This window comes from Ahaetulla prasina, chromosome 6 (assembly GCF_028640845.1).
Source record: "Ahaetulla prasina isolate Xishuangbanna chromosome 6, ASM2864084v1, whole genome shotgun sequence".
NCBI classification, from domain to species: Eukaryota; Metazoa; Chordata; class Lepidosauria; order Squamata; family Colubridae; genus Ahaetulla; species Ahaetulla prasina.
Window position 1 is genome coordinate 19,168,216 of NC_080544.1, and position 17,893 is coordinate 19,186,108.

General features: G+C 42.2%; 1 protein-coding gene across 1 annotated transcript in view; it reads right to left on the reverse strand.

Annotated features, from left to right (window-relative positions):
* Positions 1 to 17,893, reverse strand: part of CTNNA3 (catenin alpha 3) — a 1,121,082-nt gene that overhangs the window by 295,702 nt on the left and 807,487 nt on the right. The window contains exon 12 of the mRNA XM_058187693.1: positions 15,645 to 15,845. Coding sequence (XP_058043676.1) covers positions 15,645 to 15,845 — 201 coding nt within the window. The remainder of the gene's footprint in view (positions 1 to 15,644; positions 15,846 to 17,893) is intronic.

A 17,893-nucleotide genomic window follows, 5' to 3' on the forward strand; every position in this document is an offset into this window, starting at 1 on the left:
AAGGCCGATCCACCTGCCAATCAGCTTTTTTCTTATTTTTCTCCCCAAAAACTAAGGTGCATCTTATACTCCGAAAAATACGGTATGTTATGTGATAATTAATGATAAATAAATATATAACAATATAACATTTCTTATCAGAAGACTGAAATGTACTCTAAGTAAATAAAAAAACCTACTGTGATTTTGTAATCTAGTACTGTTATGTAAGACTGTTTATATTAATCTGAAAATTGGGTGTTAATTTCCTAGGAACTGGTCCATGGATATTCAATGACTCAGTCTACAAGCTCAGATCAAACAACACAGAGTCCTTAACCTCCTAACAACAAGGAAAAAACTAAGTTGTTGAACAAGAAACTCAATAATCAGATTAGTAATACTGAAAGTTCATGCGCCAGATCTCAAAGAGTGACTCAGTTGAAGAGTAGGAGGATGCTCTGGAGATACCACTGACTAAAAGAGATGAAACTTTAAAACTCCGGAAACTTCCACTGCTACCCAGACTGCAGATGTCTCTAATCATAACACAGCTGGGCAACTTCTGAGCCAACTTGTGTCTGATTCAGAGCTGGGAGAAGATGGCTCTCCTCCAATTTCTCAGCAGCGGAGTTGAGGGTACACTGAAAAGAAGGACTGGAGCTTCCAGATTCAGAAAAGATTCGGAGAAATAAGCAAGCCTCATGGAAGAACTGGAAAAAGACAAAGCAAAACTAGTATCCTATATACTTTCAAGCATTACTCTTTCTATTTCCTTTTCTGATATTATTATATTCTTGTATTATACTCCTTGAAACCCTTGCTGAGTAGATTATTGCTATTATACAATTTGGCTTATTTATTTTTCACCCTGGCTTGATTGTTGAACTGAAAGCCAGTACATTAGCCTTCCTTATGGCTTATCTCTTGATCAATCATGCTGAAACTTTCACACTTGCAGCTTTGGACAAGGCAAAAAGCTGGTATTTCACAGGAGGATTAAAAGATAAGCCAAAGTTTATATAGGAGGTTTAAATGGCATATAAGTAACTAAACAAAACTAGAGTCCAGTCCTGTACCATTTCAACAATACAGGTGCAAAGTACACACATATAAGATCATAGCAAACTTATGAAGTAGTTGCAAAAGCCCAAAATGGAGGATTTTTAAGCCTCAACTGGCTGAGAATAACCAACAAGGGAACTCCAGAGTATTAAAATTCCGCAGCAAAGTTTTCATTTAAGATTATTTTCCTCTCCTTTAACTGGCTCCCTGTCCATAATACCATGCCTAGTATTGCACCGGGATTTAGCTAATGAGAAGAGGGCCTGTTTGCATATTCCACAGGCCAACCCTAATGTCCCCAGGAACAAGTTGTTGCAAAGAGAATTGCAGGTCCTGCCCTCCAAATTACATATTCAGTTTCCATTTACCAAATCTAGAGAAATTCTTGATCAAATAAATCCTAGAGTTCATTTATACCAAACTTTTTCATATTTGATTTCTTTGTTCCAGTATGTATGTATCAGTAGTGAAATGTAAATTGTGTTACTACCGGTTCTGTGGGCGTGGCTTGGGGGGGTGTAATGTGACTGGGTGGGGTTGGCCACCTTTTTTGTTTTTTACTTTTAAAAGCATTTTTTCTACAACCTCTTCAGCCGAAAAGGTTGTAGAAAAAATGCTTTAAAAGGCTCTGATGATCCCAGCTGAGCCGCACGATCATCAGAGGCTTTTTTTTTACTTTTAAAAGCATTTTTTTGGCCGAAGAAAAAATGCTTCTAAAAGTTAAAAAAAAAAAACTTCTGATGAGTGTGTGGCTCAGCTGGGTGGGGTGGGGGGCAGGGATTTTTGCTACGGGTTCTCCGAACCAGCCACCATCGCTACCGGATTGGGTGATCCGGTCTGAACTGGGAGCATTTCACCCCTAGTATGCATGTGTGTGTGTGTGTGTGTGTGTGTGTGTGTGTGTGTGTGTGTGTGTTTTGTTCCAGAGACTCTAGAAAGAGTGCAGAGATGAGCAACAAAGATGATTGGGGACTCGAGGATAAAACATAAAGAATGGTTGATGGAACTGGATATGTCTAGTCTTATGAAAAGAAGGACTGGGGTGACATGATAGCAGTCTTCCACTATCTCAGGGGCTGCCACAAAGAAGAAGGAGTCAAGCTATTCTCCAAAGCACCTGAGGGCAGGACAAGAAGCAATGGGTGGAAACTAATCAAGGAGAGAAGCAACTTAGAACTAAGGAGAAATTTCCTGACTGTTAGAATAATTAATCAGTGGAACAACTTGCCTCCAGAAGTTGTGAATGCTCCAATACTGGAACTTTTTAAGAAGATGTTGAATATCCACTTGTCTGATGTGGTGTAGGGTTTCCTGCCTAAGCAGGGCGTTGGACTAAAGACCCTAGGTTGCTCAGTGGCTAAGACGCTGAGCTTGTTGATCAGAAAGGTTGGCGGTTCAAATCCCTAGTATAGGTTTCCTATGTGAGCAGGGGGTTGGGCTAGATGACCTCCAAGGTCCCTTCCAATGCTGTTATTCTATATTCCAGGCATTATGGAAATTGATCAAAACCTAAACAAAAATGACAAAATATGCTTCTGTGGTTGCATTTTTTTTTTTTTATAGAATAGAATAGAATTTTTTATTGGCCAAGTGTGATTGGACACACAAGGAATTTGTCTTGGTGCATATGCTCTCAGTGTACATAAAAGAAAAGATACGTTCATCAAGGTACAACATTTATAACACAATTGATGATCAATATATCAATATAAATCATAAGGATTGCCAGCAACAAGTTATAGTCATACAGTCATAAGTGGAAAGAGATTGGTGATGGGAACTATGAAACGATTAATAGTAGTGCAGATTCAGTAAATAGTCTGACAGTGTTGAGGGAATTATTTGTTTAGCAGAGTGATGGCCTTCGGGAAAAAACTGTTCTTGTGTCTAGTTGTTCTGGTGTGCAGTGCTCTATAGCGTCATTTTGAGGGTAGGAGTTGAAACAGTTTATGTCCAGGATGCGAGGGATCTGCAAATATTTTCACGGCTCTCTTCTTGATTCGTGCAGTATACAGGTCCTCAATGGAAGGCAAGTTGGTAGCAATTATTTTTTTCTGCAGTTCTAATTATCCTCTGAAGTCTGTGTTTTTCTTGTTGGGTTGCAGAACCGAACCAGACAGTTATAGAGGTGCAAATGACAGACTCAATAATTCCTCTGTAGAATTGGATCAGCAGCTCCTTGGGCAGTTTGAGCTTACTGAGTTGGCGCAGAAAGAACATTCTTTGTTGTCCTTTTTTAATGATGTTTTTGATGTTAGCTGTCCATTTGAGATCTTGCGATATGATAGAACCCAGAAATTTGAAGGTTTCTACTGTTGATACTGTGTTGTCAAGTATTGTGAGAGGTGGAAGTATGGAAGGGTTTTTCCTAAAATCTACCACCATTTCTACGGTTTCATTTCAGGAGTACAAAACAAAAGATTCAAGATTTCTTGAATCCCATTAAACATACAGCATAATGATATGGCTTATAGGATAGTTAATCTGTAGGATCAATTAATCTTGATCTGAACTAATGCAATTTTAATTTGCTTAAAGCAAGATTAGGCTGTGCCAAAAAATACAGGAGACTCCAATAGCTCCTTTGGGCATTGATACAAAAGGCCAAGAATCATTTGATGAGAAAGGAAAATACCTATGCTTTAACACACCAAATAAACAAAGGGGTAATAACATATGAGCAAAAACGAGATAAATTATTCTCCAGGCACTGCTCTGAAAGAAAACAAAACCAAACTGGATACTGAAGAAGGAAGATTGCCAAAGGAAGGACATTGCTACACAATTTATTCATTTTCATATTTAATGCAGTTTTATATTGTAATACCTGGGATTTTGTTTACATGTCAACATAAAATGCTGAATGGATCAATTCGAGAATGTTTTAACAGACATATCCTAGATTATGATGATCTTGTAATACAGTAATGGCCAAAATTGTGGAAACTTTTTGGGAAAAGTGTATTTTTAAGATTTGATGGCTAATAACACCCCTTTTTTGGGGAGTTTCAAGATAATCATCTTCCATTCCTGGAATGGTGTGGGAATAGCTCAGACCTTAACTCAATTGAAAATCTATGGAGCCAACTAAAAAACTTGTTAGTCAGAAGCGACCCAGCAATAAAACCCAGTTAATAGAGTCACCAGAGTAAATAGAAAAGGGTGTTGAGGGAAGGAAGGAAAGAAGATTACAAATACAAATGTACAATTACGAAATGAGTTAAAATGGGAAAGAAACTGAAAAGAAAGTATATTTTTGTACTTTCTTTAAAAAAAATATGTATGATTATGTATGGATAAGAGAATGTACATTTACAATATGAATATAAGAAAAGAAAAAAGAAAAAAAATTCAAAGAAAAAAAGGAAAAAAGAAGCAATCGTTCAATCCTCGTTTCACACGATAGCTGCAGAACTAAAAGACTTGGTTCACTCCATGGGAAGATGTTGTAAGGCCACAATTCATGCAAAAGGTTACCAAACTAAGTATTAATTGTGGTGATAATTTTTGTATATCTCATTTTTTTCTATGTGTTTCCCTTTTCTTCTTTATACTGTAACTGGTATTCTAATAGAAAATCCTTCATAAAAGTTATTGCGTTACATTCCTGATTAAATTATCTTTCCATTGCTATATAATATTATGGTCCTACTCCCCAAAAAAGTGGTGTTACTAGCTAGTTTTAGAAAATACACTTTTCCCAAAAGGTTTCCACAATTTTGGCCACTGCTTCATAATCTGAGATATTACAGGAAATATTTATAATAATTTATAGCCTATTTTATTGCATAAACAAGAAAATCATCCCTACATAAACTGTTGCTTTATTATTATTATTATTATTATTATTATTATTATTATTATTATTATTATTATTATTATTATTATTATTATTATTATTATTATTATTTATTAGATTTCTATACCGCCCTTCTCCCAAAGGACTCAGGGCGGTTTACAGCCAAATAAAACACAAACAATATACAATTAAGAACAAAATTAAAAAACTTATTATACAGTTGGCCGAAATTATAAAAACATTTAAAATCTAAAAACCCATTAAAATTCATCTAGAAATTTAGAAATTTAAAAAATTTAACAAAAAACTTAGGCCAGCCCCGCGCGAGTAAATAAATACGTTTTCAACTCGCGGCGAAAGGTCCGAAGATCAGGTATTTGGCGCAAGCCAGGGGGAAGTTCGTTCCAGAGGGTAGGAGCCCCCACAGAGAAGGATCTTCCCCTGGGGGCCGCCAGCCAGCATTGTTTGGCAGACGGCACCCTGAGAAGTCCCTCTCTGTGTGAGCGTACGGGTCGGTGGGAGGCATAAGGTAACAGTAGGCGGTCCCGTAAGTACCCAGGTCCCAAGCCATGCTTAACTCCTTCAAAACATCACCAGAACACTGGTATTATTTAATCAAATAATGAAACGCCTCCAAGCAAACAACCAAATGCGGAGAACACCAAGGACTTCACAATCTGACCCTGAGCTACATATCGTCTCTTCTATTAGAGTGCCCTTCAAGTCACAGAATTATGTTAAAGAACAATTATGGAATGTGCCTTTTTTGTGCTTCTGTTTTTCTCTTTAGAAATCTGTCATTTTCTATGAAATAATTGGCACTGACAGACAAAACAAATGCCATATAGCTAACAGTCAAAATAGAGAATGATTTACATATACACAGGGAACTTGTTTCCTGATTGTAGCGTGAATGGGCCTCTCAGCATAAATTTGCCTAAAGTGGAATCAAAGATTTGGCACAAATTAACCTTAGCATTCTTTACCAGCTAGAAATGGACTCTGAGTAGATACTCCACAAGCAAGGCTGCTACAAAAAGCAGCATTCTGAACAGTTAATCTTAGACCTGATAGGCATTATATTAATACACATGGTATTAAACGTGGGCTACCATTAAAAGCGCACGAAGAACTCTACCGGAAAAGTGTAAAGTTGACCCTTTCTCAAAGTAGCAATGATAACTTTTGTGAGCTTGAGTAGGACAGGCTGATAAAAATCTCTCCCGGTGTTTTTCTAGCAAATATTCTTTTGCTTTTATTCTATCACTCTGTGTCTATGTAAACGAAACCCATGAACCTGAGCAGGGGTGGGCTTCAAAAATTTTAGCAAGGGGTTCTCTGCCCAGTTGCTGGTGGGCATGGCCTAGTCGGCCTCCTGCACCACAGCAGGGGGGTATGTTTTTGCCCTCCCTGGGCTCTGGAGGCTTTCCTCGAGCCTCCAGGAGGGTGAAAACAGCCTCCTCGGGCTCTGGAAGCCCTCTGGAGGCTGGAAACAGGATCATTGCTGGCCTTCCCGAACTTCCAGTAGGCCCGTTTTTTGCCCTCCCCGAGACTCTGCGCATGCCCTGCATTAACCTGCATCCAAAATGGGCTGCTTAGGGATTCCTGGGAGGGGTGGGGTGGGGTGGGCGAGGCCAGCCAGGAGTGGGATTTTGGGGTTCTCTGAACTGCACAGAATCTTTGCTAGAGGTTCTCCCGAACCCCTGCGAACCCCTACAGCCCACCCTTGAACCTGAGGTTCCATCTCTTTACCCAGGTCTTTCTTGTTTAGCTGTTGTGCATTGATTTAGTGGTGGTGGAGGAGGATTATTTACAGTTGTTGAACAACGGTTTTGTTGTGGCTCCGGCCCCCGAGCTGGCCCCCGAGCCTGCCCTCATGGAGGAGAGTGACTTGGAGAGTGAGGGAGAGGAGCCAGCAGGGCTTCCCTCACCAGGACGCTCCTCACTGACACCGCCCCAAGTTCCAGCTGCAGGCCAGAAGGAGGAGCTGGCAAGGCCTCCCTCTCCCGGACCCTCCTCCTCCTCCCTGGCAACGCCCCAAGCTCCAGCTGCTGAGGATCAATCCTGGACCGACCCGAGGCAGCGATGAAGAAATAAGCATGCGCAACAGAGGAAAGGTGTGGCAGGCTCAGAGAGTGCTGAGTCACGAAGCCACATCCCACAGGGTATAAAAGTGGGTGGAGCTGCCATTGGGCTTCGTGACAGACAAAAAACTACCCAGCATGTGTTGCAGCTCGGTCGATCGGGAGTTAAAGGCCTTTCTTTCCTGTAAGCTTGGCAATGGGACTGGGACGCGAGTGCTTTTATCTCTGTCTGAGATTAAGACTTCAGAACTTGGCAGGCCTCTGCACGGTCGCTGCCAAGTCTTGTGCTTCCTACAGAAGAATCAGGTCTGTGTCAATAAAAGGACTGTGAAACTCGTGTTTCTCCATGATGTGGAAAGGGGGACAGAACAAGTTTTATTACTTTTAAGAGAGAATAAAAAAGCATATGTACTCTGCTACTAGAGGTCTTGTGACATGGATGTCAAGACCAAAGTAAATTAAACACAACCGCTCCCTTGGGAGTGGGGAGAACCATGGGGAGCAGCATAGAACTGGCTATGTAATATTTTGGACCCAATGTATGTATTTAGACTCCCCTCATTAACTATTCACTGGCACTCCCCTATCTAGCATTTGAATAAGTAAACCCTGTCTTCTCAAGTACCAGAGGACAACTGGTCCAAGTCAATGACTTGGACGAGGGGATAGATGGGAAACTCATCAAATTTGCAGATGACACCAAGCTGGCAGGAATAACCAACACTCCAGAAGATAGGCTCAAGTTACAGAAAGATCTTGACAGACTTGAACATTGGGCGCTATCTAACAAAGTTAAATTCAACAGTGAAAAAAGTAAGGTTCTATATTTAGGCAAAAAAACCCAAAATGCACAGGTACCGTATATGTGGTACCTTGCTCAATAGTAGTACCTGTGAGAGGGATCTTGGAGTCCTAGTGGATAACCATTTAGATATGAGCCAGCAGTGTGCAGCAGCTGCTAAAAAAGCCAACACAGTTCTGGGCTGCATAAACAGAGGGATAGAATCAAGATCACGTGAAGTGTTAGTGCCACTTTATAATGCCTTGGTAAGGCCACACTTGGAATATTGCATCCAGTTTTGGTCGCCACGATGTAAAAAAGATGTTGAGACTCTAGAAAGAGTGCAGAGAAGAGCAACAAAGATGATTAGGGGACTGGAGGCTAAAACATATGAAGAACGGTTGCAGGAACTGGGTATGTCTAGTTTAATAAAAAGAAGGACTAGGGGAGACATGATAGCAGTGTTCCAATATCTCAGGGGTTGCCACAAAGAAGAGGGAGTCGGGCTGTTCTTCAAAGCACCTGAGGGTGGAACAAGAAGCAATGGGTGGAAACTGGTCAAGGAAAGAAGCAACTTAGAACTAAGGAGAAATTTCCTGACAGTTAGAACAATTAATAAGTGGAACGACTTGCCTGCAGAAGTTGTGAATGCTCCAACACTGGAAATTTTTAAGAAAATGTTGGATAACCATCTGACTGAGATGGTGTAGGGTTTCCTGCCTGGGCAGGGGGTTGGACTAGAAGGCCTCCAAGGTCCCTTCCAACTCTGTTGTTATATTATATTATAACTATCATGTCACCCTTAATCCTTCCCTTTGTTAGGCTAGACTTACCTAGTTTCCTTAACTGTTCATCATATGTTTTAACCTCCAGACGCATTATCGTCTTTATTTATATCATCTCTTTGCACTCTTTCTAGGGCCTCAGTATCTTTTTTTGTATCTCAGTGATTAGAACTGGATGCAAAATTCCAAACGTGGCCCCACGAGTTGTGGTATAGAGAGATACCATCACTTCTTGTGATTTTGATGCTCTCCCCTCTGTTGATGCATCCTAGGAGTGCATGGTGCTTTTTGGCAGTGTTGTGTCTCGCTCGCTCCCCCTGCCGCAGCCGGGCCCCTCTTATCTCCTGCCGGACACTGATAGTTCGGAAGAATGTCCTGGCATGCCTCCAGCCCCCAGCCCTGGCACCGTGCCTGGACAGGCCGAGCAAGACGAAGGGCCTGACATGCCTTCAGCCCCCAGTCCTGGCACCATGCCCAGGCAAACGGAGCAACTAAACCCCTCCCCCACAGCATGTGAGCCTGAAGAATGTGAGGCCAGTCATGAGCTAGGATTGCCAACAGCTGGAGGCTGGAGAGATCCTCACTTCCGGAGAGTTGAGAGGCGACGTCAGCAAAAGGAAGGGAGGGGCAGGCCTGGATCATGGAGTCATGGAGCCACACCCCATGGCCTATATAAAGGATCTGCTTTCTGGCATTCTCTGAGTCAGGCAAAATCTAACTTGGATTGCTGAAGTCACTTCCTGGTCTCCTGCCTGCCTTGAGAACTCTGATAGGACTTTGGCAGAGCTGCAGAGGCACGCTTGATACGGACTTCCCCGACCCGGTTGTCAGTGAAGGAGTGGGACACGACAGGCAGCTTCATCACATTGCTGGCTCCTACCTACGTGGTGGTCCACTAGGATACCTAGATCCCTCTCCCATAGTTACTGCTGGTGAGCCAGGTATTGCCTAGTCCCGTGATGGTGAACCTATGGTACGCGTGCCACAGGTGGCACTCAGATCCCTCTCTGTGGGCACGCGAGCCGTCGTTCCAGCTCAGCTCCACCGTGCCTGCAGTTGTGCCTCCTGCCAGCCAGCTGATTTTTGGGTCTCTGCCGCACATGTGTGGGGGGGTGTGGGAGGAGCTTAGTTATAACAACAAAGACCTGGCCAGGGACTGAGGCAGTGGTGAAATCCAATTTTTTTTTACTACTGTGGGCATGGTGTTCTGTCCTCCTTCACCTCCATCTGAGTGATGGCTTAATTGGCCAGCACTATCAGCTCTGGCAGCAAAATAACGAGCACCTGCCAAGTGTCTCTGTTATCTCCCTCGACGCCGATGAGTCACCCAGGAACAAACTTCAGCTCTTAGTTAATCTTTGCCTGCTACGAAGAGGCACAGCAGCTCTCGCTGCCTTTATATCCTGTGGGGTGTGGCTCCATAACTCAGCACTTCCTAGGCCTGCGCCACCCCTGCTTCTGTTGTTCCCTCCTCTCCTGCCTACAAAACCTAGGATCCAACCAAGCCTGATTGCCATCAGCTGGGTCTGAAGGCGTGGCCTGGGGGGGAAGAGTCAGGGGACAGAGGCCTCGTTATCTCCTCCACCTGGCCTGCCTCTGGCTCCTGGAGCTGAGCCAGTGAAGCCGGTGCTCCTGAGGTAAGTCCTGACGGCCCTTCCCCCTCACTATCCAAGTCACTTTCTGGCAGGAGGCCCGGCTCCAAGTCACTTTCTGGCAGGAGGCCCGGCTCGGGGGGCGCAGACACAACACATGGCTTGGTGGGCATGGTGTGGCTTGGTGGGCGTGGCTTGGTGGATGTGACAGGGGAAGGATACTGCAAAATCCCCATTCCCTCCCCACTCCTGGGGGAAGGATATTGCAAAATCTCCATTCCCACCCCACTCTGGGGCCAGCCAGAGGTGGTGTTTGCTGGTTCTCCAAACTATTCAAAATTTCTACTGCTGGTTCTTCGAACTGCTCAAAATTTCTGCTCCCGGTTCTCCAGAACCTGTCAGAACTTGCTGGATTTCACCCCGGGCATGACCTCTACATCGGTTTATTTTTCTCCACTAACACTCTGCAGCTTTGTGTTTGTTAGCATAAAAGACCTCTTTGACCCTTTGCCTCTCAAAGACAATGGGGGTCATCACAGCAGCATTTGTACTTCTCTGGAGAATCCATGTTGAGGTAAAACAACAGAAAACAGGATATATGAAGATGCACAGAAGGCTCTCAAGATACTGGTTCTCCAGAACCTGTCAGAACCTGCTGGATTTCACCCCTGGGCTGAGGGTAAAACAGATCATGAACTTCTCATATGATGGTTCCAAGCTGAGCTACAGCAGCAGGACAACCGGTTTCAACAACGTTCCCACCATTTTCAAGGAGAACATCAGGAATCACTTTGAAGTCCTGAATCTCATTCATCAAAAATCAGAACCACTCTGGAATGAACTTAAAATAAGGAGGAATGTGAAAACAGATTATCAAGGATTAAGAAACAGAAGAGAGCAATCTGGATGTCAGAACAAATAGAGGAAATGCCAAGAAGAGAAAAGAAGCCAGCGCTGTGAAAGATAAAGCTCTCAGGAAGAAACTCAACAAAGAATTTCTGAGAAATGTTCAAAGAGACAAGACTACAAGAGTATCTGTTAAGGACAGATGACGAATATTGGAAGAAGACGAATATTGCTTTGAAACTGAAGGAAGAAACATCAGTAACTTGAATTGCATTGATGAGACCATTCTGATAGCTGAAAATGCAAAGCATTTGCAAACTCTAGTAAGAAAATAGAACAGAAATTTTTATTGGCCAAGCATGATTGGACACACAAGGAATTTGTCTTGGTGCATACGTTCATCAAGAATCATAAGGTACAACACTTAATGATAGTCATAGGGTATAAATAAGCAATCAGGAAACAATCAATATAACTCGTAAGGATACGAGCAACAAAGTTACAGTCATATAATCATAAGTGGAAGGAGATGGATTATGGGAACGATGAAAAGATTAATAGTAGTGCAGATATAGTGAATAGTTTGATAGTGTTGAGGGAATTATTTGTTTAGCAGAGTGATAGCGTTCGGGGAAAAACTGTTCTTGTGTCTGGTTGTTCTAGTGTGCAGTGCTCTATATCATCGTTTTGAGGCTAGGAGTTGAAACAGTTTATGTCCAGGTTGTGAGGGTAAGTAAGTAAGTAAGAAAAGTCAAGGAGCACAGTGAATAATTGAAGTCAAATCAAATATAAAGACAACCAAACTAATGAAAACAACAGAATACATTTTGAAGAAAGAAGGTGGATATTTTGAACATATTCTTAATCAATGAATCACTATAACCAGATGGACTAAGACAGCTATTCCAAAGGATATTTGTTTGTGGAGATAGTGAAAGTATTGATAGTTGTTCTTTTATAAAAAAATTCCAAGTGCATCAAAATACATACATTGCAAAATGATTCCACATAAATTTATGAAAACCCAAAAAAATATATCACCCTTGATAAAGCTACAATTAAAATACTTTCCACTGAAAGCCATATCATTCAATTGCTAAGGCCAGTTAGAATAGCGGTCACCAACCGGTGGTCCATGGACCACTGATGGTCTGCGAGAAAATGTTGGTGGTCCGCAGAAAAATTATTTGCAATTTTTATATTGCACTAAATCAGGGGTCCTCAAACTACGGCCCCTGGGATAGATACATGCAATCAACTTTTGTGTTGCTGAAGAGTCTCCCCTTTCAGGGTCTTTTTGTGTGGGTCGGAGGGGGGCAGAAATTCTGACTTGGGGTCTACCTCAGCCTCCTGGTGCAGGGCTTTGGACAAAGGCTGGAGGGAAGTGCCGCTGGTGGCAAAGAGCTGGAGGACCTTGTTCCACTGGGACTGCATTATGGCCTGGAATTGGCTGACCATCTCAGCCCACTGAGCCTCCAGGCACCTGTACCTGGCCTTGCACTTCCGCAGGTCTTTCCTCTGCTTGGAAAGTCTATGCTTGTAGTCCTCAGTGAGGTGCTTCTACTAAGCCTCCTTTTCAGTCACATCTAATTTGAACTGAACCAGCTGTTTTGCTAACTGTTTCTCGTGTTGGCTGCATGGCGCCAACAACTCCTTTCTGTTGGAGCCCTAAAGAGCCTGTGGAGGGAGGAGTGGCTGGGAGGGGAGGGGCGAGTAGAAGCCAGCGAGGCACCCCTCCAGATGAGTGACATCTAGTTGGCCACACCCACCCAGTCATATGACCACCTAGCCACGCCCACCCAACCGGTCATTAGGCAGATCATATTAGTGGTCCGTGGGATTTAAAATTATGGATTTAGTGGTCCCTGAGGTTCAAAAGGGTTGGTGAGCCCTGAGTTAGAAGACATTGAAGTTTTATAAGCTTTCTGAGTGTCAGAAAGAAAGGGGCCATTCCAATGTCCGGCTGTGTGTGTTTTATTATTCCAAAGGAAAAGGGCAAAAGGCATCCTTCCATTGCCCTTTGGTGTAGACATATTTTATTGAGATAAAATGAATATTTTAATGGGATATATAAACAACAAAGAAACAACACTTCCTGGGAGAAGTTGATTGTAAAATTATGCACTTTAGAAAAATGCACATGAAAATAAGTACAAATTGTTATGCCAACCTTTTAAAAATAATGAAGTGATACCTCTCCTAATGAGGTAAAAATGGAGAAAAGAAAAATGGGAGACATTGAAATTAACATGTTTGTATATCCCTCAGGACATAAAGGGAAATAAATTATTTGAATGAGCATCTCTACGGCCCATTTGACTCTCATATTACATTGGTAGTGAGAAAGAGGAATGGGTTGCTCATAATTCCAGCAGCTACATTTTAACACAAACCAAGTAATAATCACAGTTTTTGACAGAGGAATTCTAGCTTAATAGTAGACTACACTATTGACATGATGTTTCTAATTTAATCCTATTTAAGCAGACTGGATACAGGTGGTAGTAGGGAATCATCTGCCTCAGAATCTGAAGGGCTACCTCTTACCAAAACAAAAAAATAAATAAATAAAAAATAGAGTTATATTTTAAAAAATCCTATGACTGATAGAAAGCTTGGTATGGTGATGAAGTTGCCAGAAACCTAGAAACTAGGAGACTGTGAGTTCTTGTCCCAAGTTAGGCATGAAAAATGCAATCATTCTTTCTCAGCCCACCTTACTTCACAGGCTGTTGTGGAAAAAATAGGAGGAAGAAAGAGTATTACATAATTTTTTAAAAAAATTTATTTTGTCACAACAGTATATATAAGCATAAGCATGAAACAACTATACAACATATAAGCGTATATATAATGAAAGGAAACAATAGGACAGGAACAGTAGGCACTTTTGTGCTCTTATGCACGCCCCTTATAGTCTTCTTAGGAATGGGGTGAGGTCAATGGTAGACAGTTTTTGGTTAAAGCTTTTGGGAGTTTGAGAAGAGACCACAGAGTCAGGTAGTGTGTTCCAAGCGTTAACAACTCTGTTACAAAAGTCATATTTTCTGCATTCAAGATTGAAGCAGTTAACATTAAGTTGGAATCTATTGTTTGCTCTTGTATTATTGTGATTGAACCTGAAATAGTCTTTCAACCTTGAGTTATTTACACAAATAATAAAGATGGATAAAAAAGCAGATAAATAAATGCAAAGGCTTGTTCTGTTTTCATTGATGTTAAATAGCTATTTTGGGTGTTCAAATTATTTCTTCACAAATACAATCCCATCCAGAGAATAAGGTGGATCTCTTTATGGCCACCTACTAAATCAGCTTTTTAGCCAGTGACTTCCCAGTTCCCATTCCTAATTTTCATGTATTCATACATAGAGTTTTCATGCATAGTGGAACTTTGTTCTATGTGCCACCATTTTGAAACAGCAACATTAGATCTACCAAAATATAAAAAGACTGAAGCAGAAATCCAACATTCTTGCTAAACCCAATGGCCAAATATTGTCCAACGATAGGCAAAGTATTTATATGAGAAAGCATTAATGTCCTAATAATGCCATGTTTTATCTATTTTTATACATAGCAAGGAACATGTGAGAAATAGATATCAAACATAGAAAACTGTTGTGACCCGGACCCGGACTCCTGGACTCGGATGATTCAGAAAGTGAGGGAGAAGACCTGGCAAGCCCTGCTTCTCTTGGGCCCTCTCCCTCCCTGGCACCCACTCAAAGGGAGGAGGAGGGGCCGGCAAGGCCTGATTCTCTGGAGCCTTCTTCTGATTTGGCAACGCCCCAAGAACAGTTTTGGAGTGATGCAAGACTCAGACAGGTGGTACAAGAAAGCAGAAGCAGCTTTGGGATAAAGCCAAGGAATGATGGACATCTGCAGAGACTATAAATAGGAGGCGGGACTTCCTGGTTTTTTGTCTTGGACAAAGCAATGAATTTGCGCGGGCAAACTGTATCAATGGAGGGAAGAATATATTTGTGAGTAATTCTGGCTTTAGCTATAATTTCCTCGTTATCTCCAGAAATTTGGCAGGCCCGTGGGTAGACGTGGCCAGGACATTTATCTATGTAAATAAAGTAGAAGAGGAGGCCTTTGACTGACTCTTTGTTGGGAGTATTGGGGGAGGGAAACAGAACAGAAAACATAGATCTCCTAGTACACACAGAAATCTAGGCAAATATTACATATAATAACTGCGGCAAGATTAGCTTTCGCACAATGCTGGAGAAATACAAACACACCTTCCGAAGGTTTAATAATTAAAAAAATACTTGACTGTGCAGAAATTGGTAAACTGACAATTGATTTAAAAGGAGAAATAGATTCGGAATATTACAGAATATTGGAGAAGTGGTACGACTGGATTGAGAACAGAAAAATGAAAAAGAAACGGACAAAAAAGACAGAGAATCAAAATGTATAGTAAAAATATATAGGATGCATTCGAATTGAACTATTATGCTATGTAAATGCTTGCAGATATGCTTAAGATCTAAATAGGATTTGCTTATATATAAAAATTCAATAAAAAGAAATTAAAAAGAAAAAAGAAATCTATGCAAATATTCCAAAATGGGTACCTTTAACTTTTGTAATAAAATACATGAGTCAACTATAATTTCAGTTTTAGTGAATTGGTTATATTCCTCATAGAAACACAACAGAAATTAAGAATCTAGGGGGGGGGAAATGCATATATACATACCGGCATTTGAGAGATAGCGCACATTTCTCATCACTCCTTCAGTGTAGGCTCCAGTCTCATAATTGTCCATCTCACCCGAGACAATGTCCACCACTCTTGCTGCCCTCCCACGGATGGCACCAGCTGCCCGATCCAGTTCGTCGGAATTCTGCTCTCTTAGGGCAATGATGCACTTGTTCACATCCTCCAGAATATGACTTTCTATGAGAAGATGAGATCACACAAGGTTACTTTGGCCAAGTGCCTTGACTAGCTTCTTTTCTGCCAGTAAGACAAATGAATGAAACCAACTGATTGATGTTATAGCCCATGAGTGTCAAACTCAAGGCCCAGGGGCTAGAATGGCCTGTGGGGTGCTTAGATCTGGCCCGCAGGGCTACCCTGGAAACAGCGAAGGACTAGCCTGAAGTGCCTCTACCAGTGAATACAGAACTTGTAAGGGCTGCATGGGGCCCTCCCGAGCTCCTTTTTCCCTGGGAGAGGGTTGCAGGAGGCCATTGCAGCAGGGGTGGGTTCTAAATTTATTTACTACCGGTTCTGTGGGCGTGGCTTATTTTGTGGGCATGGCTTGATGGTCATGTGACAGTGGGTGTGGCTTGATGGTCATATGACTGGGTAGGCGTCGCCAACTCAATGTCTTTCATGTCTAGGGGTACCTCGCCTGGCCCCTCCCCTCCCAGCCATTCCTTGTCACACTCAGCCTCAACGTATTTATAGTTCTGCAAAAATGTTGTTCACCTTTTTTCAACTTTATTATCTACATACTATAGGTCAGGGGTCTCCAAACTTGGCCACTTTAAGACTTGTGGACTTCAACTCCCAGAATTCCTCAGCCAGCTTTGCTGTCTTAAAGTCTTAAAGTGGCCAAGGTTAGAGACCTCTGCTATAGATGCACTTTCATGGACCACTGAAAGGAGGAAATGGCTCACATGCTTTGCCCAAGAGTGTGATAGGCAACAGGCTTTTAAGGGGCTGCTAGAAAGAAGTGGGGGGCAAAGTATTTTCCAAAGCACCAGAAGGCAAAACAAGAAGCAATGGATGGAAACTCAACAAAAAGAGAAGCAACCTAAAACTAAGGAGAAACTTCCTGACACTGTGAACCTATATAGGTTTCAGTCATAATTTCACATATAAAATAGCCATTCATATAATACAACCTGCATATTGTTCAAAACAATCATTAGTATTATGGCTGATGTTTGAAGCAAGCCTAAAATCCCAGTTCCCTCCCTACTCCAGGGGAAGGTAACTTCAAAATCCCCATTTTCTCCCCACCCCACTAATCTGTTCTGTCTTGTTTTTTCTCTCTCTTCTTTGACAAGTGAGTCTTGATTTTTTCCTTCTAGCCGATCAGCTGGGAGTCAGGAGGCAGCAATAGATTGGGGTGGGGCCAGGCAGAATTTTTACTACCGGTTCTCCGAACTACTCAAAATGTTTACTACCGGTTCTTGCGAACTGGGGAGAACCGGTAGCAACCCACTACTGCATTGCAGCCAAAAATGGAGCTTGTGAGGGCCACGCACAGCCCTCATGAGCTCTGTTTTTGCTGGCAGAGGGTTGCAGGAGTTGTTGTGGTCTGCCAGCAGTCTGCGGAGCTGACAGTGGAGTCAGACAGTGATGAGGCTGAGGAAGAATATGGGCCAGTCCTGGAGGCTGTGGAAGGCTCAGCTGAGGGCTCTGCATCGGAGGCAGAGATGGGGCCAGGGCCATCTGGAAGTGATGTGCAGACTCCAGAGCCTCCAGAGGCTGACAGTAGTGAGGCAGAGGAACAGGAGGAGCCTGTTTCTAATGCACACATGAGAAGAGCTGCCAGAAGGCAAGAGCAGCTCAAGCAAAGAGGACTACTCTGGAGTAGGACCAAAAGATGACTGGCCCCTCCCTTAAGGCTTAAAAGACCAGCAATGGTGTTTGGGATCTTTGTCGGAAAACAACATTGATAGAATTGTTCCTTGTCTTGCTGCATTTATTTCTTGTCGGCATCTTCTGCTTTTGAACTTTTGCCAAGAAAAGTCTTAGGCAGTTTGCCTAATTAGACCAAGGTTGTTGACAAGACTGAAGAATTGGGTTATGAAGAATTTGTTTTGATTTAGTTTGGACTACGCTGAGAATGAGTTAATTCTCAGCTGTTCTAATAAAGTCTGTTTGTTTTTGAACTGATTTATTTATTTATTTATTTATTTATTTATTAAATTTTTATACCGCCCTTCTCCCGAAGGACTCAGGGCGGTTCACAGCCAAATAAAACAATA